Genomic DNA, 23738 nt, shown 5'->3' with positions numbered 1-23738 from the left:
TAAACTTCTTTGTGAGGCACACTCTGTTTATTGTCTTTCTTCCGACACGGTCCCTCACACACAAAGGGTATACGGTCCCCTTTACCCGATACCTAGGGAGATATGGCCTCCAGACTTGGCGGGACCTACTCACGGGTTACCCGCTAACCTAACGTCCTACGGTTGGGACTTAGGGGAGGCTAACTGACCCGACCAATGGGTCTGTGGGTCGCGACCACTGATTACACTGAGCCTCAGCCCTTAGAAGAGCTGTAAGGCTTGGCTCCAGGGCCCTGTCTATCTTCAGCCCGGGCTTCGTGTGGAGAGAGAACTGAGCCAGAGCTCTGAGCGCTCTGGCTTTTATACAAAGTTCGTGGCTGGCTCCGTCCAAGCCACGCCCCTTCTTGGAACCTTCTGATTGGCCCTCACGAACCGTCGTTTCGATCCGCTCTCACCTCTGTTTGACACTCAGTGGTACTGCAGGTTACTGAATGGTGAGTGGCGATCACCACTACACATTGCAGGACCCCGAGTGATGGCAACTGCATTAGGACGCCTTCATCCAGCAGTTCGTTGATGATGGTTATTTATGGTAATGTATGTTTGTTGGACTTATTTCGCACCGTAGGTAGCCAACTGTGTGATGTGTAAACGTCGCCACTGGGGAGACAAAGGCGGTCGGGCGTGGTTCTGGCCACCGACGCCCTCGTGTGCCGTGCCGTCCTTCGTCGGTGCTCGCTAACAGCACTTGCCCCAAAAGTCTCTTGAGGCTATACGGGGATCTTTTGTGTTCGTGTGCACAAGTTTGTGCTTCTCATGAAAGTCAGTAGCCAGTTATAATGAAACGATACAATCCTATAGATTTATATATGATGGTAAAATGAGTGTTGCTGTGGTCAAAGTGCCCGACTGTGAGAACTTGTGTAAGGTCTTCACTCGACCTATCACCTCTCTGAGGTCCATAAAATGAGTAGCACCAATCTTGATTTGAAGCTTTCGTGACTGCAGGCATCCATACTCTTTGGTTCTTTCGGTAAAGTCACGTAGGTAAAAAATTTAAGTCAATCACGACGTTTCGATCGCAACACAAGCGGTCGTCCTCGGGCGAAAAAAAATATAAACCAGCGAGAGAGCAGCTACAACAAGGAGGTTATTTACGTGGCGATGGGCAAGCAAGCGGGGTCTGAGCTGGAAATGAATTCCACCCACGGACGTAAGCACCAATATGAAAGTTAACATTTCGAGACCCTTTGGGGTACTGACCCTGTCATTATAAAGTCATTAGAAACATCAAAGCGACATTCAGACGCAGTTTGTTACGTTAACGGAGTGCCGTGCATTTGTTCAAATATATCACGGACGGTGGCTTGTGAGAGTCACCTTGAAGTCGAATTCGCTAACACTTCGAATTCACGTCACACTTCCCCAGTCACGTAACACGAATACGACCGAGTTATCCTGCGTGTGCCCTACAGCTGACCCATGCCACCTGCGTCTCTCCCAAAATGATTCACCATCCTTCCAGATGTTCTCAGAGTGCCCCGGATACAAGCGGACAATCATTGATCCATACGAGGCTGTTCCTCTATATGTATCTACATGTGCCGTGTGTCTTCTAGTAGCTGGCAACACAAGATAATAATAACATCAATCATTTGGTGAATAAGCCGAAAAGCTAACTTAAAGGCTGTGCTAGGGTGGGGTAAGGTGAGGAGAGCCTTGGAGGCGTGGGCCACGGTGCGCTTTGGGGGAGTGGAGTTGAAGAGGATGCGATTTTGAAAACTGTCCCCACTATAAAGGCGATGATGCCCCTGGTGAACATTTCGTGCAGACGTTGACAGCAGCCGCAGTGCGTGACTCAGGCAATGTTTGTATCGTCTTCATCGACCCCGTGCTGTTCAGGATACCTGCTTTTTTTAAAGTCACTGGGACTGGAAGGGCTGGGAAAGCGTGCGCAGTGCGTTGCACCTGAGGCAACGTGCACCGATGTACGGGTGACTTAGACGACGTGCAAAGGGTGAGTGCAGGTGCCTCTACACAGCTGTGTGTGTGTCTAATTGTGTGTCTCTACACAGGTGTGTGTGTGTATGTCTAATTGTGTGTGTCTCTACACAGGTGTGTGTGTGACAGGTGTGTGTGTGTGAGTATGTGTCTACGCACAGGTGTGTGTGTGTGTCTCCAAACAGGTGTGTGTGTGTCTACACAGGTGTATGTGTGTGTCTCTACACAGGTGTGTGTGTCTACACAGGTGTGTGTGTGTGTGTCTACACAGGTGTGTGTGTGTATGTCTAATTGTGTGTGTCTCTACACAGGTGTGTGTGTGACAGGTGTGTGTGTGTGAGTATGTGTGTCTACGCACAGGTGTGTGTGTGTCTCCAAACAGGTGTGTGTGTGTCTACACAGGTGTGTGTGTGTGTCTCTACACAGGTGTGTGTGTCTACACAGGTGTGTGTGTGTGTCTACACAGGTGTGTGTGTGTGTATGTCTAATTGTGTGTGTCTCTACACAGGTGTGTGTGTGACAGGTGTGTGTGTGTGAGTATGTGTGTCTACGCACAGGTGTGTGTGTGTGTCTCCAAACAGGTGTGTGTGTGTCTACACAGGTGTGTGTGTGTGTCTACACAGGTGTGTGTGTCTCTACACAGATGTGTGTGTCTACACACAGGTGTGTATGTGTGTGTCTAGACATGTGTGTGTATGTCTACACAGGTGTGTGTGTGTTTACACAGGTGTGTGTGTGTCTCTACACAAATGTGTGTGTCTACACACAGGTGTGTATGTGTGTGTCTAGACATGTGTGTGTATGTCTACACAGGTGTGTGTGTGTGTGTGTGTCTACACAGGTGTGTGTGTGTGTGTCTACACACAGGTGTGTGTGTCTCCATACAGGTGTGTGTGTCTACACAGGTGTGTGTGTCTCTACACAGGTGTGTGTGTTTGTCTCTACACAGGTGTGTGTGTGTTTACACAGGTGTGTGTGTGTCTCTACACAGGTGTGTGTGTGTCTACACAGGTGTGTGTGTGTGTGTGTCTGTCAGGTGTGTGTGTGTCTCTACACAGATGTGTGTGTATCTACACACAGGTGTGTGTGTCTCCATACAGGTGCGTGCATGTCTACACAGGTGTGTGTGTGTGTCTACACAGGTGTGTGTGTCTCCATACAGGTGCGTATATGTCTACACAGGTGTGTGTGTCTACACAGGTGTGTGTGTGTCTACACAGGTGTGTGTGTGTGTCTACACAGGTGTGTGTGTGTCTCCATACAGGTGTGTGTGTCTACACAGGTGTGTGTGTGTCTCCATACAGGTGTGTGTGTGTCTACACAGGTGTGTGTGTCTACACACAGGTGTGTGTGTCTCCATACAGGTGTGTGTGTGTCTACACAGGTGTGTGTGTGTGTGTACACAGGTGTGTGTGTCTCCATACAGGTGCGTATATGTCTACACAGGTGTGTGTGTCTACACAGGTGTGTGTGTGTCTACACAGGTGTGTGTGTGTGTCTACACAGGTGTGTGTGTGTCTCCATACAGGTGTGTGTGTCTACACAGGTGTGTGTGTGTCTCCATACAGGTGTGTGTGTGTCTACACAGGTGTGTGTGTCTACACACAGGTGTGTGTGTCTCCATACAGGTGTGTGTGTGTCTACACAGGTGTGTGTTTGTGTCTACACAGCTGTATGTGTCTGTGTGTGTGTCTACAAGGAACTATGACATTCAAAATAGACAATATCTCACAATTGCTCACATTGAGTACGATTTTTTTATGCTAGTTCATTGTTTATTGCTCACATGCTGCACTGCTCATTGTCTGCCCCAGTTATTACAATAACTGTAATCAGTATATTATCCGTCATCAATTGGCTTTGATCAATCCACTGCCTGGATTATGGCCCTGCGATATAGCAATCCATTTAGGTCCTTCACACGAGCTGATGTTATCACTCCATCTCCATGGGGGATGCCCTCCCTGTGGCTGTCACTTAATAATGAGTCTTGTCCACCAAGGCAACATTCCTTCCAGCAATACAGTATGCCCTGCCAGAGACCACTTATTTTCTGCGCAGTCAATATCATGTCTGATTTTTTTTATGTTCTTTATTCCATGTAATTATGTTATGTCTCTAAATCCACGTGGTTCTAAGAACGTCATGGGTTTGGTTAGCTGCATGATGTCACAAATTCATACAATATAATTCTAGATTTGAAGTTTTTGTAACTGCAAGGAGTCATACTCTTTGTTTTTTTCGGTAAAGTCACGTAGGTAAAACATATCAAATAAAAAAATTGAAAAATGAAAAAACAAATTTAGTTTTTTTTTTCATTTCTTTTTTATTTAATTTAATATTTTTTGCTTACGTGACTTTACCGAAAAAACCAAAGAGTATCAGACAAATACCCAGAAATAATTATTCATTACAGTGCATGTCTGGAAACCAGCACATTCGAGAATGTGTGAAACCCCCGTACTTGTGGGGCAATTCAAATGGCCAGAAAGTGGCAATAAAGCAAACCAATTTAAATAATATGTTCGGATAAGGATGTAAAACATAATCGACAACGATTCATTAAAGCTGCTGCTAAGGCGGAAGAGGAACGTTTCCTCAATTTGAATAAAGTGCCGGAAGCTTTTGAACGGAAGCACAACAGCTTCTGACGTTGAATTCTCCACTCGAAGTCTCTCATTAATTGAGCGTCAAGTTCACGCGCGAGAAGTTTCCCACTGGCTGAACTTCAAGCCGGGAATGGCCCCGATTGGCCGTTTTGTAAAAGGGGACGAAAGTTGGGAAGGTTCAACAGGGCACATGGCTGAGGGAAACGCTGGAACCAAGGGTTAACAGAGCGTCATGGCCTTCTTCAATTCGCCACGCCGTGGTTCGTGTTAAAAGACTCTGGTTGTGTGTGCTGGAACATCGCTTTTGCAATTGGTCTTCATACGTATGGATTTTCTCCTGGTTAGAATTTTTCCCACATGGCAACTGCTCATGATTAGAATTTGTGGGAATAACAAAACACACGCAGAACCCTCCTGGACAATGGTTTTCATATCCAAGGAGGCTTTTGTGAATGAGCTAAACGCAATAGTATTTCATAGCTATATCCTTATATTAATGCATTAAAGCAATTATTTTTCTTTGTGGGGGAGATTGAAAGTTTTAAACCACTTTAATTGGAGTATTTCGAGAATTTTTAAATCACATTTCAACCTCATTATATTTCTTAATGTCACCATATTTGAGTTGATGCTTTATATAAATAATTACATGTATCGTTTATGTATATCAAATATACGATTATCACGCCTTCTGAATGACTAACAGCTGTATAACCTGAAAAAACTATGCAGTCTTTTAAATTACGAATCAATGGGCCCCCTTGTGAATGCCACTCCAGAGACCCCGAGTTTACTTGGTTGAATTTGAAATGAGACTGACTCTCCCTTCCTTCCCTGAAGAAAATGGATCTGACGAACCACGTGCCACACAACGCCTATCCCGCTATGCACCGCTCTCACTCACCTGTACACCCCCCCCCCCCGTGATTAGATAAATAAAAATAAAATAAAAAATTTACGCATTTTGTATGAGAGAAAGCGTGTATTATACACATAATACATATTTTACTCATCAATGGATGCCTCATCATACGACCCAGCTAGGGCGACTAAGACGCTTTGCCGCGGTGACAATACAAAATGGTTAATATTGAACAGAAATGTGGTAAATTTTGATTTAAAGCTTTCGTGACTGCAGTAATTCATATTCTTAGTTTTTTCGGTAAAGTCACGTTGAAGAGAAACAACAAAATAACAAAATATATATAAAACAATAAAAAATTCTCACGACGTTTCGACCATAACTCAAACGGTCATCATCAGGTGTGTCGGTTTGCATAAATTTATTTTTAAAACGGCACATTTGTTTATTTATAAAAAACGTTGGCGTCACGCGCAGCGATTGGCAGTTTGCCAAGGACTAGTCCATCTATTTTTTTTAAAAGAGGAGGGGGAGACGAAATTTTTTATAATGTATGCTGTCTGAAAGCCACTGTAAGCGTGAACAATCAATCAAGAACTGAAATGATTTATCAAATCTTTCCAATGATTGCTAAGATAGAATCCATATTCTCGGTTGAAATTGTCTCTGTGCTTGTATATGTGGATAGCCTCATGAACGAATCTCTCATGGAAGCCAGATGGCTTACAAAGAACCTCCGTCTTGGAAAAGTCAATGGCATGTGAGCCTACTGAATTAGAACAATGATCTGCTACGGCCGAGGTGTTGGTCCTACCGTGTTTAAGGTCTGCTTTATGTTCACGAATGCGGTCCGAGACATGGCGTTTGGTTTCTCCAATGTAACTACTACCACAGAAGCAACTTAGTTTGTAGACACCAGGGTATTGTATGTCCGGAATCACATCTTTTACAGACGGAACCAGATCACGGATTTTATGTAATGTGTTGAACACACACATGTGTTGAACACACACATTACATAAAATCCGTGATCTGGTTCCGTCTGTAAAAGATGTGATTCCGGACATACAATACCCTGGTGTCTACAAACTAAGTTGCCTCTGTGGTAGTAGTTACATTGGAGAAACCAAACGCCATGTCTCGGACCGCATTCGTGAACATAAAGCAGACCTTAAACACGGTAGGACCAACACCTCGGCCGTAGCAGATCATTGTTCTAATTCAGTAGGCTCACATGCCATTGACTTTTCCAAGACGGAGGTTCTTTGTAAGCCATCTGGGTTCCATGAGAGATTCGTTCATGAGGCTATCCACATATACAAGCACAGAGACAATTTCAACCGAGAAGATGGATTCTATCTTAGCAATCATTGGAAAGATTTGATAAATCATTTCATTTCTTGATTGATTGTTCACGCTTACAGTGGCTTTCAGACAGCATACATTATAAAAAATTTCGTCTCCCCCCTCCTCTTTTCAAAAAAATAGATGGACTAGTCCTGGGCAAACTGCCAATCGCTGCGCGTGACGCCAACGTTTTTTATAAATAAATAAATGTGCCGTTTTAAAAATAAATTTATGCAAACCGACACACCTGATGATGACCGTTTGAGTTATGGTCGAAACGTCGTGAGAATTTTTTATTGTTTTATATATATTTTGTTATTTTGTTGTTTCTCTTCAACGTGACTTTACCGAAAAAACTAAGAATAGAAATGTGGTATTTTGCGAATATTTTATCCAATCGGAAATGAAGTAGCCTATTCTCTCTATGTGCTTGAACAGACGCTGCTTAGGATGCCCACGAATTGGCAGGAAGTAATCCGGGCAAACAAAGTGAAACTGATCGCATGGATCAGCCAAGACCCTTCCTACCTGCTGGACGATCTGGACTCGAACGCCTTCATTGCAAGAAGCATTTACAAACGTGTCGAGGAAATCACTGACTCGAGGAGGCAGTCTCGGTTCCTGGTCGACCACTTCATTGACAATGAGGAGGAGGAGGATTGCAAGAATCTCCTACAGTCGCTCAAGAATGTGGAGAGCAGCTACCCTCGGGAGCTTCGCGAATGGATTGACAGACTCGGTGAGTAACCGTCTAAAATTTCAATCGTTCAACCCGTACATGAAAAGCAGAGGTGAGGAACATTCGCCTGAGGGCGCAACTGTCCTTTGTACAGCCCTGCCATCTTAATATATTTTTTTTGCTTGTCCTGTTTTTTTTAAATATAAATATATGACGCACCTTGATTTAAGGCATTCTATAGATTAAAATAAGATAATGTCGGTGGGTCGGCCACATATTCATAGGCACCTCAGTAACTTCTGTCATGCTTCTTCATCCACCCCTGGCAGTGACAGAAGTGACACTGCATGCTCAAATTAGTTCGCATTGATTTTCTCTACCAAACTCATACCCAATTAGTCCGGCTTAGATCATTGCAGTGGTGGAGACATTTCGTTCGTGGACTATGTACTTCAAAGTGGTGGCTTCTAGTGGCCGGCGTTGATACAGCATGCGTTAAGTTGACTCGTGCGTTATTTAGTTTGCCATTTTTTTTAAGTGTTGGGAATTCATGCCCGAAGGTGCCATTGAGGAATGCGTCACCGCAAGCACTCTGCACTCCTCTATCTCTCAATGGGACCACGTCACGAATCGCACATTTATCATGATTCTACCATCACATTAGTGGCTTCAATGTGCATGAAAATGCTGACAATAACATGACTGCCTTAACTTAGTTTTCGTTCCACACCCTCCTTGATCAATGCTATTCGGTCTGAAGCGAAGGTAGGGGTGGAGTGGTGAAATCATGGGCGGAGTTTACCTTGAGGCACGGGGGGGGGGGGTCGAACGCCCCTTCCCAAACTGGACACTTTTATTAATTTAGTTTCAGTAATTTGCAATTAAGATTTGATTAAATAAATAATTATATGCTCCCGCGATTCCTAATGTCAGAGATAAAGCGAACCTCTGTCACCCCACCCCCAAATATAAGAAGTCAACATCCGCCTATGGGTGAAATGCAGTCAATCACCCATGACGAGGTGAAACGGATAGCACCTTCGCGGTAGGAATCAGTCCGGCTTAGTTTGATGCTCAAGCTCTTAGGGAGTGGAAATGTCTTTTCACTGATCGCCAGAGGTGGATTAGCAGCTCGTGAATTCTCTTGAAAATCCATTGCCACTCCGTGCGAAAAATCCACTGCCATTCAGATCAAATGGCGGGGGGTGATCGATGGCAGAAACCCTTAAAATAAGAACATTTCCACTAACTAATAAGTTATATTCTTAGCTCTTTCGGTAAAGTCACGTTGAAGGGAAACAATAAAATAATGAAATATATAAAACAATACAATTCTCACGACGGTCATCATCAGGTGTGAAAACCAACGGCAAATGTTTCTTGCCGTTGGTTTTCACACCTGATGATGACCGTTTGTGTTATGGTCGAAACGTCGTGAGAATTTTATTGTTTTATATATATTTTATTGTTTCCCTTCAACGTGACTTTACCGAAAGAGCTAAGAATATGAATTACTGCAGTCACGAAAGCTTTAAATCAAAACTAATAAGTTATACTGTACTTTACACCAAGATGTACGAGTGAGGATAATGGCACGAGTTGCTTCCATGAGATGTGGGAATTAGACCAAGGCCGTAGCCATGGAGTCAACATTAAGAAGGACCAAATCTTCCAGGTGGTCCCCCCCCCAGAAAAAAATCTAAATTTAAAAACGAATGTCCTGCCATCTCCTGCATAAATATTAAAAAATTCACTACCACATTGGATGGACTTTGTATTCATTTTATACAATAATGTCTAATAGTGTATTGTATTACATTGCTCTGTTTTTTTCTTTTTTACCATCTCTTGTTTCATTGTATGTAATGGCAGAAATTAGGGATTAATAACGTACAACCATAACCACAATCATGTAAACAGAAATCTATTTTATAGCAATATATTGGAGGTACATTTTGAGCATATTTAAATATTGGGGGGGATGTGTCCCCAATAGATATTATAATTCTATTATAATTAAATTATATTATAATTATATTATAATTACGGCCTTGAATTAGAATAAAACATGGTTGTATTTTAATATCACGGTTTGTTTTGAATGGCCAACTAGATTTGTTTTTGAATTGCACTGATCTGACATGTACTGCTTTAAATGCTCTCAATGTGTATGATAAAACAATTAATCGTTGCATTTCTGTAAACTTGAATGCAAGAAACATATAAATATAATGTGCATTATTTGTAAAAACGTGTACTATGTGCACAGGTAATGGGAACACGTTTCAACAAAACATACTCAGCAAGATTAGTGATCCAAAACAAATGGCAAAAGGACGATCCAGGTAATTCACGTTGCACTAAAACAACCGTGATGATGATGATGCTGGAGATGATGATGATGATGATGTTTCTTATTTTGATGAAGACGACGATGATTGCGCATGTGATTTTGTTGAATAAATGCAATCCAAAGTCCATATGTATTTACTCCCTTATATAATATCTAACCTTCACAGAACTCCCTGATGTTGCCGAGTGATTTCCTTTTTCAAAGAAATATTTTTGACGAATGTGAGCTCTTTTATCGTTATTATTTGTGCATGTGTGCCACTGAAAATGCACTATCACCAAATAACCTTTTAACCTGATAAAAATGGTGGTGTTCGGCTAACTGGATTTACATTTGGGCTTTCCGTAACTTACTACTAATAAGCAATGGAACTTTTTTTAAATAATGCAATTCATAAAAAAACACATTTAATTAAGAAAACCATCTCAAAAATCTACACGGAGTGGCAACTCACAATTGACCTCAACACGTGCCAAGGTTTGTACTTGTAGTCTCAGTGCCACCAGCCCAGAACACGGGGACAGGGAACACGAATCCACGCCGAATCTAGTGAGGAATTCCAGTGAGGAATGGGCATGGAAGCCTGGAGGGAGGGCAATGCTATGACCCTGCCATCTGGCACATGACGGGGGCCCGCGGTTTGGCATGGGGCTGAACGGCTACGGCGGATGACCAAAAGTGTCACCGCTACGAGCCATTAACATCCCGTATTAAACCACCGGTAGTCAATGAGGTGTAGCTCCCGTGCGTCTACTCGCTCACTGAGCGGTCGTCACACCGTAACGCATGGCCCATGGCGGCTTGAGGTACGCGTGACTGGAGCATAAATGTGGCCCAACCAGTGAGCTGTAATCCCAGTTTCGTCTGCGCAGCACGTTGCTGACACCACAGGGCTGGTGTCGTGACAGCACCTGACACTTACACTGCACGATGCCAATGTCTCCTTCACTCTCTCTAAGCGTTCCTCACACCGTAGTCAAGCATGGCTTCCCAAACTCCATTCCTGGCGACCCACTACACTAGCAGGATACTAATTTTACGCTAAGTACTAATTGACACGCTAAGCAATTAACGCTGTCTGCGTTAATAGAACCGATTCTAATGAAGATGTATCTTAATGCAGAGTAAGTTAATGCGAAAAACACGTTGCGTGGTGGGTTGCAAGTTAAGAGAAAACCTACCGTAGTGCTTTAGCCCATGAGATGGTGGTGGGATGTACACAGGCACGCATTGTTTTTAACTTCCGACGTGGTCCTTGGGTGTAGTTTTTTCTTGTACAACACAACTTACTGCATGCTCACTCACAATTATGTAACGGACACTCTCCTCACCAAATCGCAGAGGCAGGTAAGGGTTCCAATAATTTTATTCCACGTTCTCCATCATACACAGCTCCATTCCATCCACAGTTCTCTCCTCTTCATCCACAGCTCTCTCCTTGCCATCAATCGTGCCGACGTCTCCTCTTATCTCCACAGGCCCCTCTCCGATTCCCTTCCTCTCCCCTCATCCCTGTCTCCTCATTCCCATCCACCAATACCGTATCTTCACACCGTGGTCCATAACTCCTCAGCTACCAATCTCCTCTCTTCACGCCTCGAGATTATTCCCGGTCAACTCGGCACAGGGATTGACGTCAGCGTGTAGGAGGTCAGGAATGCCGATGTTGCGGGGACTTATGGAGGATTGTTATAATTACATTAGGCTCTCGATTATCCGCTCCGACAGAGAGAACGGCCAAGGATAATTGAAATCGCGGATAATCCAAAAATATTTAACCATTTTCCGCGGTTCTCTATGCCAAATACCACTTGTGTAAGCATAAATTATGTTTAAGTGAAGAAAGATGTTTTATGAAACTGTCGTCTTCGAATTGACATATAATATCCAGTTTCTGATTTAAAGTTAAAACAACACGCTACCGTTTATCTGGCTTCACACAGTTGCATAAATTAAACTCGCAAAATAAATGATCGGATAAATCACCCAAAATGAAGCACAACTGACGATTTTGATTGTTACTCTTTCTATTTAGAACGAATAATAACGATCGGGTCGATCGGTACGCATGCTCAGTAACACTTTCCTGCTCAAGCGAAGAAAACTGCCCACTAAGTGGATATTAGAGCCATGCCAATCAACATCAATAAAACTCCTCCCACTTTTAAAGATGGCAACTACTGTACTGTAGAGGTGATCACGTGGATTTTGGATAAACTGGAGCACACATTTGTTCGGTAATCCATGAGTTATTAATTTCTATCAATCTAAGGTGCGCAGTTAATCCGCAATTTCGATTAACTGCAAGCAGATAAGACATTCCCACACATCGTCACTGACACCTCTGTCGCCTTTTCCACCCTGTAATGAGCAATCCAACTGAAGGGCCTTAACATACAGTAAAACCTTGGATTGCGAGTAACTTGGTCTTCGAGTGTTTTGCAAGACGAGCAAAATTTTTTAGTAAATATTAATTTGATAAACGAGCGAGGGTCTTGCAATACGAGTAGTGTACGTATATACACTTTGTCTGCCGAGCGTCACGTGATCACAACTGATCTACGAGTGCTTTGATGTACGAGTGCTTTGGATTACAAACACGTTTCCGGAACGAATTATGCTCGCAATCCCAAGGTTTTACTGTACTTTAATATCGTTTCATCGAAATGTCTGCATCCGGTAGCATGCACAGTTTTGTCTCGCTTTTGTTACTGTCTTTCACATTCGACGTCCTCGCTATTTTCTCCTTTTACCACTTGTAAGCCCTCGCTTTCGTGTTACCGTCTGCATTGTGGATAAAGTTGTGACAGCCAGCTTAATGAAATAATGCGTAAATGTGTACATTTCCACGGACAGCTCCAGTAGGCCAACTGCATCCACAACCATAATAGAGGTTTTTGGGTTTGATCGCGTAAATATAAACGTGTCCTTAAACCTGCCACCACCCGACAGCCAATTAGTAAGATTTGTCACGTAAACAAAACGTGCCAATTCGTTACTAGTTCAGCACACCGGTGTGTTGAAGAGTTAACCCACAACAACATTTACAATTTGAGTACCGTGCCTTTTTGGCGGTAATTGCAACCACCCTCATCAGGCAACAGCCAGAGTTGTGGAAAAATCCTCCTCCTGTTTCAGTCTTAAATAGAGGGATAAATGCGATGTTGTCACTTGTGAGCCAATCACGTACGAAGACCAGAGGGGTGGTTAATTTATTCATATAAATTACAATGGATATCTATTGTTGGTTGGGTTTTATTGGCACAGTTAATCAACATACACAATGTATGGGGCCGTCCATAAATGACGTCACGCACCTAGGGGAAGGGGGGGGGTCAGACATTTGTGACGATGTGTGACGAGGGGGGGGGGGTTTGAAAAATGTGACGTCACATCAAAATGCGCAACTTTAAATAAATACAGACAACACGTTCTGCTTAATTAAATATAGTTTATAATAAATGTTTTCTCCTCCAACATCAGAGTGCAGCAGCACATTAAATACGCACTACAATGACAATAGTTTAAAGCCATTTGAAGCATGTTTTCTTTTTGGGGGGGAGGGGGGCAGAGCTTTGTGACGTCATATTTGAAGGGGGTCTGACTTTTTGTGACGTCGTGTGACGGAGGGGGGGGGGGTAAAAATGGTTCAAAATCGCGTGACGTCATTTATGGACGGCCCCTGTGTACATCACGCCATGCATAATATTACGTATGTACATTATGTCTGCACATTATGCCGTTTTTGTGTGCAAAAAATATCAATACCTGTTACTGCGATTTTGGCCGTGTTGAGTGGTGGCGAGTTTAACAACACGTTTATACTTCCGCGATCTAACTCAAAAAAATCTCAGGATAATTTTGGTGTATTGTAAATAATATTCTTTCCCGCCAAATATCCCTTCTTCAGATCTCCTCCAATCCCTCGTCTCCTTTTTTGGAAGCTTCCTTACCGCCATCCTTCTTCATTAATTAATTTATATTTGGTATGGCCCCGTGTCCCCAACCTAACTTCAGTGTGCCCTGGCGCGCGACCCTTACACTTCCACGTGAGCCTGGTTAGCGTTCCCTGCGCCATTTGGAGGCCATAATCCAGCTGGCTGAGTAAAAAAGGCGGGTCCATATTAATTCACTACATCACAAACACAAAAGTATTATGGGACTTATCCTGAGCCTTCATTCAGAGGATTTGAGAGCTGCTCAGAATTGGAAAGATGTCTCAATTGGCCTATATTCACAAAATATACCCATTTATCCTTGTCACTGCTGTAATGTTGGTAGGCATATATGTACATCACACACCTTTTCGTGAATATGAATGTAATGGAACATTGTATATGAATAAATAATGTATAACTGTATGGTACTTGTTATATTCCAGTGTTCATGCACACAGCAGTGGAGGTCGGGCATTGGATGCAACAAAAACGCGTGGGAATAAAGACAATGTTGACAAGATTGCATCTTCAAAAATAATCTTTCATACTACTATGAAGAAACTTACTTTGGACAAGTTTTACCCCCATAAAATGTCAAGAAATCACGTTTTGAAATTAATTGGCTGTGAGGAATATCCCAAATCTCTGGAGGAAATTTCCCAACATTTCCTCTGGAATGTAATGAGAGCAAATCCCAGGGCAAGAAACACAGAATATGGCCAGTGTGGAATGGAAGAAGCAGATACGAGTGACGATGAAAATACAAGAAGCTCAGGTAGTGATGCGACAGCCGATTTGATAAATCCACTGGACATGATAACCGCGGTGTTTCTCTGCGCTGACAGCTTCTTACAGCAGGAGCTTATGCAGAAGATGTCCCAGTGTCAGTTTGCCTTGCCTCTCTTAATGCCTGATTTGGGCAAAGGTGACGTCACGTTTATGTTGTGGGCCATGAGGCAAATTGTGAAAAACTGGAAACTACAGCAGAATGCATCCAGCATGGAGGAGTCATTGGTCAGCATAGAAATGCCTTTTATTTCATTCATTCGGATTGGAGAGTGCAGTGTCTCGAAATCAAAAGTGCTCAATTCGATTCTGAGCAATGAAAAACACGATTTTTTTGTCCATCGAGAAATGTCATGTGGTGACATCGCTCGAAAGTGCTCCGATGGACTGGTTGAAACGTGTACGTTCTGTCCTGGTGGGAAATCAAATGTGGACGTTTTCCAAACGGTGTTTGGCATTTTAAATCTCCGCGGCGATGCCCGAGATCACTTAGTTCAGCTTGAGTTCCTTAAAGAAATCTCGCAGGCTATATTCATCGTCATTGACAATGAAGAAACAGACGTGAACAAAATATCGCCTCTTCTTGCCGATGCCGAAGCTCAGTTGTTTCTGATAACAGATCAGGACGTGCGTAGTAGAATCAGGAATTCAAATGCAATCACTGACGTCTGGTCTCAGCTGAAATTAGAGAAAACTAACATTATTGGACGAGGCAAACACAATGAAGAGTATTTTACTCGTAAAATTCGATGTAAGATCGCAGATGTAATCAAAAGTAGTACAAATTCCAGGACAATGGAAGATATGGTCCACTTTGCTACATCATTAGAAATTACAGTCGATGAATATGAAAATAAATGTCAGCGAACTAAACGAAAGGTCAAAATGATCGTTGACAAAATAAAAAACGATGGTGTAAAAGAGAGTAAGAGAAACCTCCCATTGCAAGGAGATCTTTGGCGCAGGTGGTCAGAAACCAAAAAGGAGCAAAATCGGCTAAAGAAAGTCGGTGATTCTGTTGAAGAATACATATGTAGCTTAGTTGAAGCACAAAAAGAAATTCGCTTTGAACAGGCAGGAAAAGGTTTCTCAGATATTATGAAAATGTGCGTTGATTTACTGTTAGACAAGTCGACCATAATGAAAATGTACGCCCTTCAATGGATGAAATTGGAACTGAATAGTCTATCCAGGACCAGCCTTTCCTCATTACGCGCTGATTACAAGCAGCTACTTGTTGATTCTACGACTAAAGGTGCAGATCTGCATACGATTAAAGAATTAATGTCATCAAACTCATTAGGACTGGAACACTTCATGAGGGAAATTGGACAGTGTTATGAAGCAACTAAAGCACTTTCCAAGCATAAAACATCCAGTACCATAAAGCCACGTAAACCTGCCTGCCCCGAGGCACTGACACTCCCAGCTGTTGCTGCGGAGTTGTTCTTGGAGGGCTTTCCCTTGGAGCTGATGGATGGAGACGTTGGCTGTATTCCCATTGACTGGGTGACCGACGTGCTTAAGGAAGTGAAGGCGACGCTTGGCCGAGACCCCCGCGTGTTCGTCCTGACCGTGCTGGGGGTGCAGAGCACAGGCAAGTCCACGCTTCTCAACACCATGTTTGGGCTGCAGTTCGCAGTGAGCAGTGGCCGCTGCACACGTGGCGCTTTCATGCAGCTCATCAGCATTGAGGATCACCTGAAACAAGAACTGGAGTGTGACTTCATCCTGGTGATTGACACGGAAGGGCTGAAAGCCCCTGAGCTGGCAACACTTCACGACAACCACGAGCACGACAATGAGCTGGCCACGGTGTTCGTTGGATTGAGCGACGTCACGCTCATTAACCTGGCAACGGAAAATGCCGAAGACATGAAGGACGTTCTGCAAATCGTCGTCCACGCTTTTTTGAGGATGAAAGCAGTGGGCAAGAAACCGAGTTGCCAGTTTGTGCATCAGAATTCTGGCGATGTCGCTGCCTCCGACAAGAACATGATGGAGAACGAACACCTCATCGATCAACTGAATGCCATGACGGTGGCAGCTGCAAGAATGGAGCACAAGGAGTCCACTTACACTAAATTCACGGACGTCATGGAGCACGACGTGAGTCGGGACAACTGGTACATACCTGGTCTCTGGCATGGAACCCCTCCAATGGCTTCAGTCAGTGCTGCGTACAGCGATCAGGTTTTTCAACTCAAGCAGCACCTGATGGAGCATTTTAAAAAGAGAGCAGAAACACAAGGAGCTTCAACGCTGTCAGAGTTCAGCGCTTGGATCGGAAGCATCTGGGAAGCAGTGACAAAGGAGCACTTCATATTCAGTTTCAGGAACAGCTTGGTTGCCGATGCGTACTACAAACTGTGTGTTCAATATACAGACTGGGAGTGGGAATATCGGAAGAAAATTATTTCTTGGACGCAAGAGAAGGAGAATAGAATAATGAGCGTGAAACACGGGAAGCTTCAGGAAATTCTTCAACAGTTGGAGCTTGAATTAGGGAATGAGATTTCAAAAGGAAAAGTCGCTATACAGAACAAATTAAAAAGCTACTTTGAAAACAAAAGCAATGATGTGCATTTAGTTGAGAAATACAAAGAGGACTTCAACATCAGCGCCAATCACCTATGCAGCAAATCGCACGATGAAACCCTGAACATATTCAAACAATTAGTCTGCAGAAGGCAGTCAAGACACTCCATCGATGAGCTTGAAACAAAAAGGAAAAAGATCATTGGATTGGAAGTTCATGCCCTTCTTCAGCGTTGCAAGAACGAGGAAATACAACTAAACGAACAACAGCTCAAGAAAGAGTTTGACAACATGTGGACAGAAGTGGTTAAATGCCTCCCAGAAATTAAATTGACCCGCCACAACGTTTACAGAGATGTGCAGAAAGCACTGATTGACAGTAAAATAGAATATCAGCTGCTTGTGAGTGAAGCATTGCGGGAAAATTCACAGGGCGACAAATATCGCGACAAAATTGTAAATGACTTTCGACAAGGGCCAGAAACATCTGTTAAATCAGCCAGACGTAGAAATAAACCAACCCAAGAGGATGACTCAAGTATGAACGAGTCGAAGGAACGTTCTCGCTCGATAATCACAAAGATGAGCCGGTATATTGAGGACAAAATAAAACATTGCGATTATTGCTCCGCCTATTGTGACGAACTTCTGCAACAAGTAAGGGCCGCATTTAAAGAGGCTGAAAATCTGAACATTGTGATCAGCAAAGACTTAGTAATAGATACCACTGTGAATATATGTCACATCGCCATAAAAATATGGCAAGATAAACATGACATTAACAATGAAATCAATGATCCGACAAATGAATTGAAGAAAGTTGAGGAGTCATATTTTGTTATTTTCAAGGAACTATATCGTCAAGGGGATAAAAATATGGAAAATGCAAAGACCTTTTGTAACGAGTGCCTGAAGCCGTCTCTACTTGAGGCTGTCGACAACAAATTGGGGATGGAGATTGCGAAGAATGTGAAAAGCGATAGCGGTGGTCCAACGTTTTTGAGCCGGAAAAACCTTCAACTGGCAATGCTACTGCATTTGCTGGATGAAGACGACTTTGAAAATTACGACAGATACATCACGAATTACGCAGGTTTTACAAAAGAATGGATAAAGGCTCAGGTCATAAAGCACTGCCAGAGTAAGAATGGGTCACACTCTCAGATGTACCATCTCTCAAGGGCCATTTTGAGCAATCTGATTAATGAAGTGAAGAAATCTGTGGACTCTGTCATAAAACAAATAGCCACTCCGACCACACTTTGGAAATTCTCAGACAGCTTGGGCGAGTGTCTCCTCAATCACATAATCATTAATAAGGATTTCATTGACATAGTTGGGTCTTTATCCTTCAGAGACAAAGAAAGTGTCAAGCAATTTTCGGAAGAGCTCAAGGGTTCGTTGGACTCTGCTCAAGAGGAAATGTTGCGAGGATTCAGTGTCGCCAGTGACACCGAGTGCGAGGCGTGGTCGAGTCGTCTCAGTGTGCAGCCGCACATAGAGCTCTACAGGAGCCTGGCTGGCTGTGAGAAGCAGTGTCCTTTCTGTGGGGTGCCTTGTGACCAGGGAGGTGGTGGACATAGGGAGCACTGTTCCGTGCTGCATTACCCCGTGGGCCTTAATGGAGTTCGGTGCATAACAACTCAGAAGGTGTCTGTTGAGGTTTGCACAACAGCTGTTGCCAGCAATAGGTCATACCGCTGTGCACGTTCAAATGCGGCATGTATTCCCTACAAGGAATACCGCACGATCAATGATTACTTTGCCTCCTGGCTCATTCAGCCGGACACCAGCCTGGAGGCCACGACTTTCTGGAAGATCGTGTTCTGCAAATACAATGAAAAATTTGCTGAAAGGCATAAGGCTTTGCCGGCAGATATTCCCGATGCGTGGAAACAGATCAAAACAAATAAAAAGAAGATTATGGAAGACTTAAAAAAAACATTCTCACTAACATTGTGAAAGCAGTCGTTTTTGGAAATACCGTAGACTCTCGATTATCCGCGTTCATGACGAGGACGGTCACAGATAATAAAAAATTGCGGATAATCCAAATCTATACACATTTCCCACGGATCTGTTTGCCAAACACCACGTATATACGATTGATCGATGCGCGTTCTCAATCATAACACTTTCCTACTACCGTGCAGAAGACTCGGCCCATTAAGCGAATATGAGAACCACGCCAATCAAAATCAAACTCTGCTCACTGTTGTCAAGATACGGCAACTACTGTACTGTAGAGGGGTGATCACGTGACTATCGGATAAACCGGAACACATAATTGTTCAGTTTAAGCATGTTACTTGTAATAATTATTTCCAAGAATAACAATGCTTAACTGTTTTTAGATTATTAATTTGGGCTTAAGGGAAATCCATGAGTAATTAATTTGTAAATCTCAGGTGCGATGTTAATACACAAATCAGATAAACCAAACATGGATAATCGAGAATCTACTGTATTAATTATATTCTTGCCTGTGTAAATATGTGTAGTCTCAACGATTTAGAGACAGAGTTTCTAGAAGGAACTTTCTTTATTAACAACTTTCACGGTCTCGTCCGCACACTCCCCACAGTAGCTTAGCCTAGCTTGTACACAACATTAGCTATCTAACACTGACGGCGCTGATTGCGATAGCCAACTACTATCCTGTAGCACGATATCTAGAGGAGACGTTTAGCGATGACGGCAACGACGAGACGAGTCCACTCCCAGAACCGGCAGCCTCGAGACCCCCGCTCTCGCCTCCTTTTATGCTCCCGGCACGGCCCTGGCTCCGCCTTAACCGCGCCTCCCTTCTAGAACCCTCTAGCAGGTTCCAGGGGCCACCAGACGGGGTCCTCCGTGACCCTTGCCCCAGTTCCTCCACTCTGCCAACACGCACCGTGCACGCCCTCACCGGGGTGTGCGCTGTCTGTCCACCGCAGTTGCCACTGCTGTTAAATACCAATGTCGATATCCGCTAGCCACAATAGAGCTTCAGGAGAGAGTTTGTGTAGTTTTGCTAATTGTCCTCCCCCATTGAATGAGCGCAGACTACAGTGGTTTACTACATGGTCCATAGTTTGGGTTGCATGGCCAGAATCGCACTACTGTGGCTTTGTTTTTTAAAAATCGTTATCACCAATCATCATCCACATTGCCAAAAATCCCAACTCCCGACTCCCTCACTACCTGGTACAATCTGTCCTTATTGTCTCTGTACCCACACCTCGTGGCACAATACTCATTTATATCGCTATACCCTTCGTATCCTTAAGAATTATCCTAACTTTGAAGCAATCGTATCTCTCATAGCACACTTGGCTTCTTGACTGCATAGTTTCTTCAGACGTGGTCGCTTTTATGAGTTGCCTCAATAAATACCATTTACATTGTTAATCATAGCAAGATACAGGAATCCCGCACAAAACATGAAGTATGCGTTCCTGGAAAATGCTACTTAACTCGGAATTACTTGAATCAAACTCTAATTTGACCGCAGGCATAATGTTAAAATCAGGGGTTACATTCCAATCTGACATTTCTGGAAAAAAATGTGACTAGATGTGACGAAGTGTACAAAATGCGTATAATTTACAAGTTCACACATATTTGAACAAAAAAAAGACAAATAATTAGCACTTACCAGAGATGGTTGAAGAGGTTTCTGATTGAAGTCTTTTTGAGGTGAGCAGTGGTGGAAGTATGCAGAGGAAGGGGCAGGATCACCTGCCTCTTTGTCTGACATACTTATTACGATACCCAAGAAAGAAGATGTCACCGATTGCAAAACTTACAGAACCCTCACAGTAATGAGACACATGGGAAAGTACTTAAGATCGTACGATTACATTGATAAAAGGGGAGAACTGAGGATTTATTGGCAGATGAACAGGCAGGGTTTAGGAAAGATATGAACACAGCATAGCAAATATTGATGTTAAGGCTTGTAGTAAAGACAACAACGAGAAAGAATATCCTGGTTTCCACAACTGGTTCATAGATTTCCAGAAATAATTCGATTCGACTAAGCAAGATATAATGTGGGCAACATTAAGAGCATACGGAGTAAAGTTTGGACAGGAAATAGGAGAATGGTTCCCAACAAGAATAGGTATGACACGGGGAGATCCACTATCACCAAACAACTTCGTCACATACTTGGAAAGAGTGGTGGATGCCATTCAGGACAACAGCACAGGAATATCTGTGCAATGAGAAAAAAAAAATAACCTGAGATTCGCGGACGAGATAGATCTAATGGAAGAAATCTGCGTAGGACTGCAACAAAGTGTGCATACGCTGAGTACATCAGGAAATGATGCAGGCGGATTAATGTAGAAAAGACAAAGACGATGGTGTTCGGAATGGAGGACATTGAGAAAGAAGTAATAATAGAGAGCAGGAAGATTGTAAATGTAAAGGGATTTCTATACCTGGGAAATATATTGACATGGGACACCAACTGTACGAAGGACATAAGAGTGAGGATCGCAAAGGCAAAAGGAGTAATGATAGGATTCGATAACGTCTGGAAAACCAAACAAATCAGCTACAAGACCTGACTGAACATCTTAAGAACAATGCGTGCTCAGTATAACTTTGTATACCTGCGAGACTTGGACATTAAAAAAAGACTGACAGAGGGAGAGAAAAAAAATTATTGCTGTGGTTTCCCACCTGATGATGATTACTTGTGTTGCAATCGAAATGTCGTGATTTAATTTATTTCATTTTCTACCTACGTGACTTTAGCGAAAGAACGAAAGAGTATGGATCCCTGCAGTCACGAAAACTTCAAATCTAGATTAAGACTGACAGAGATAAGATGTTGGCACTCAAAATGTATTGCTACAGAGAGTGACCAACATAGAAGTAAGACAAAGGTTGCATATAGAAGAAGACAACCTGATGATGCAGGCAGTGATGAACAGGTCCCTGCAGGGTGGGCTGGTAGGAACATTGGAATTTTCACTTCGTTAAAGTATTGAAAGGGGACGGACGGACACATTAATCTATTGCAGGCTGGTACACTCAGTTTACAACTTCGTTCCTACCAGTAGAAGGAAACTGCCATTATTTGGACAGATATGTAGGATGGACAACAGCAGGAAAATTCCAAGTGTGTTGTTCGGAGAAATGAAAGGAACCGGAAAGATAGGAAGACCTAACAGGGAATGGCTTGACAACGTAAGAGCAGATTGGTGCCAGCAAGATGTGGCCACTACTTGAGAATATTTACACAAGACAGAGGAAAGTGGAGACAAATTACGAAATGTGCAGTGGACATCTCCGTGCTATCTACCCATGGATCCTGATGATGATGATGATAATGGTGAAGTCCAAAGACTAAGCGCTTAGATGGCATTTGCTTCGACAGCTTCTACATCAGTGAATGCCAGTTAATATTCGTGGTGGTGGTGGTGATGATGGTGGTGTTGATCAGGATCAGAATATTTAATTTATATATATTAGTACTGGAGGAATCCGATGAGCTATGAAGCTCTTTTTGCACAGTTATCACTTATCTTAAGGTGAAGATAATTAGCCTCTGGCAGTGTTCGAAAGTAATGGCACGATATTAAATAATTTGAATAACTAATTTTCTAAGGCAGTGGTTCTTAGCCTTGACTGCAGCCTTGGACCCCTTTGGTTCTCAATCGTAAAAAACAAAAATGTACAACGTTAATAAACACGTCGGTTTAATGAAACAAAGTTGTTATATTTGTTTGCCCATGCTTTATTTGTGTTTAGACTATTTACCGTCTAAAATAAGATCAGGTTTAAGAACCACTGATCTAAGGTATGGGACGGCTATTTGTATTGTACTAGCTTTACTACCCGGCTTGGATTCTTGTCTTTGATTAATAGACGGCCGACCCGGAGGGTTGGGGGGGGGGTTATGCGTGACGTCAGCAGGCACGCTGCGTCATGCTGCCGCGTGCAGGTGACATCACAGATGCGACGTCACCGTTCAGTTGTGCAATATATTATATGCATTATATCGCCCCCCCAAATAAAAAAAAGTATCTTCTTTGGTTCTTTCGGTAAAGTCACGTAGAATGATAATAAAATAATAAATTGATAAAATAAAATAACACAATAATATTCTCACGACGTTTCGGCCACAACACAGCGGCCTTCATCAGGTGAAGGGGGGCGAGACTGTCTGGTAGGACAGCGCTGGAGTGTCCTACCAGACAGTCTCGCCCCCCTTCACCTGATGAAGGCCGCTTGTGTTGTGGCCGAAACGTCGTGAGAATATTATTGTTATTTTATTTTATCAATTTATTATTTTATTATCATTCTACGTGACTTTACCGAAAGAACCAAAGAAGATTAATCATTGCAGTCACGAAAGCTTTAAATCGAAAAAAAAAGTATATTTTTATACGTTTTACATTGTGTACAGTATGGAAGCTAGTCACATGGCAAATTAAAAGTTTGTATCACAGTATTTTATATCCATTACTTCCCCACCCCCAGCCGCGCATTTGTGCGGGATACACGGCCTACGCGGAGGGTTTGGGGAGGGGGATGCGTGACGTCAGCAGGCACACTGCGTGACGCTGCCGCATGCGGGTGACATCACAGCTGTGACGTCACCGCTCACTTGCCGTGCAAAATATATCCATTATTGCGCACCCCCCCCCCC

General features: G+C 43.1%; 1 protein-coding gene across 1 annotated transcript; it reads left to right on the top strand.

The window, feature by feature from the left end:
• Nucleotides 1-1146: 1146 nt before the first annotated feature.
• LOC116956605 (interferon-induced very large GTPase 1-like) lies at nucleotides 1147-23242 on the top strand. The gene is made up of 4 exons (XM_032978318.2): nucleotides 1147-1996; nucleotides 7237-7537; nucleotides 9747-9822; nucleotides 14212-23242. The coding sequence occupies exons 2-4, from the start codon at nucleotides 7249-7251 to the stop codon at nucleotides 19052-19054; spliced, it is 5208 nt and encodes a 1735-aa protein (XP_032834209.1). The 5' UTR covers nucleotides 1147-1996; nucleotides 7237-7248; the 3' UTR covers nucleotides 19055-23242.
• Nucleotides 23243-23738: the final 496 nt, after the last annotated feature.

The sequence above is a fragment of the Petromyzon marinus genome, chromosome 66 (genome assembly GCF_048934315.1).
Source record: "Petromyzon marinus isolate PM22_M1 ecotype Great Lakes invasive population chromosome 66, UKy_Petmar_22M1.pri1.0, whole genome shotgun sequence".
In the NCBI taxonomy this organism is placed as follows: domain Eukaryota; kingdom Metazoa; phylum Chordata; class Hyperoartia; order Petromyzontiformes; family Petromyzontidae; genus Petromyzon; species Petromyzon marinus.
The sequence above is the reverse complement of the archived record's forward strand: the minus strand, read 5'-3'. Positions and strand labels throughout refer to the sequence as shown.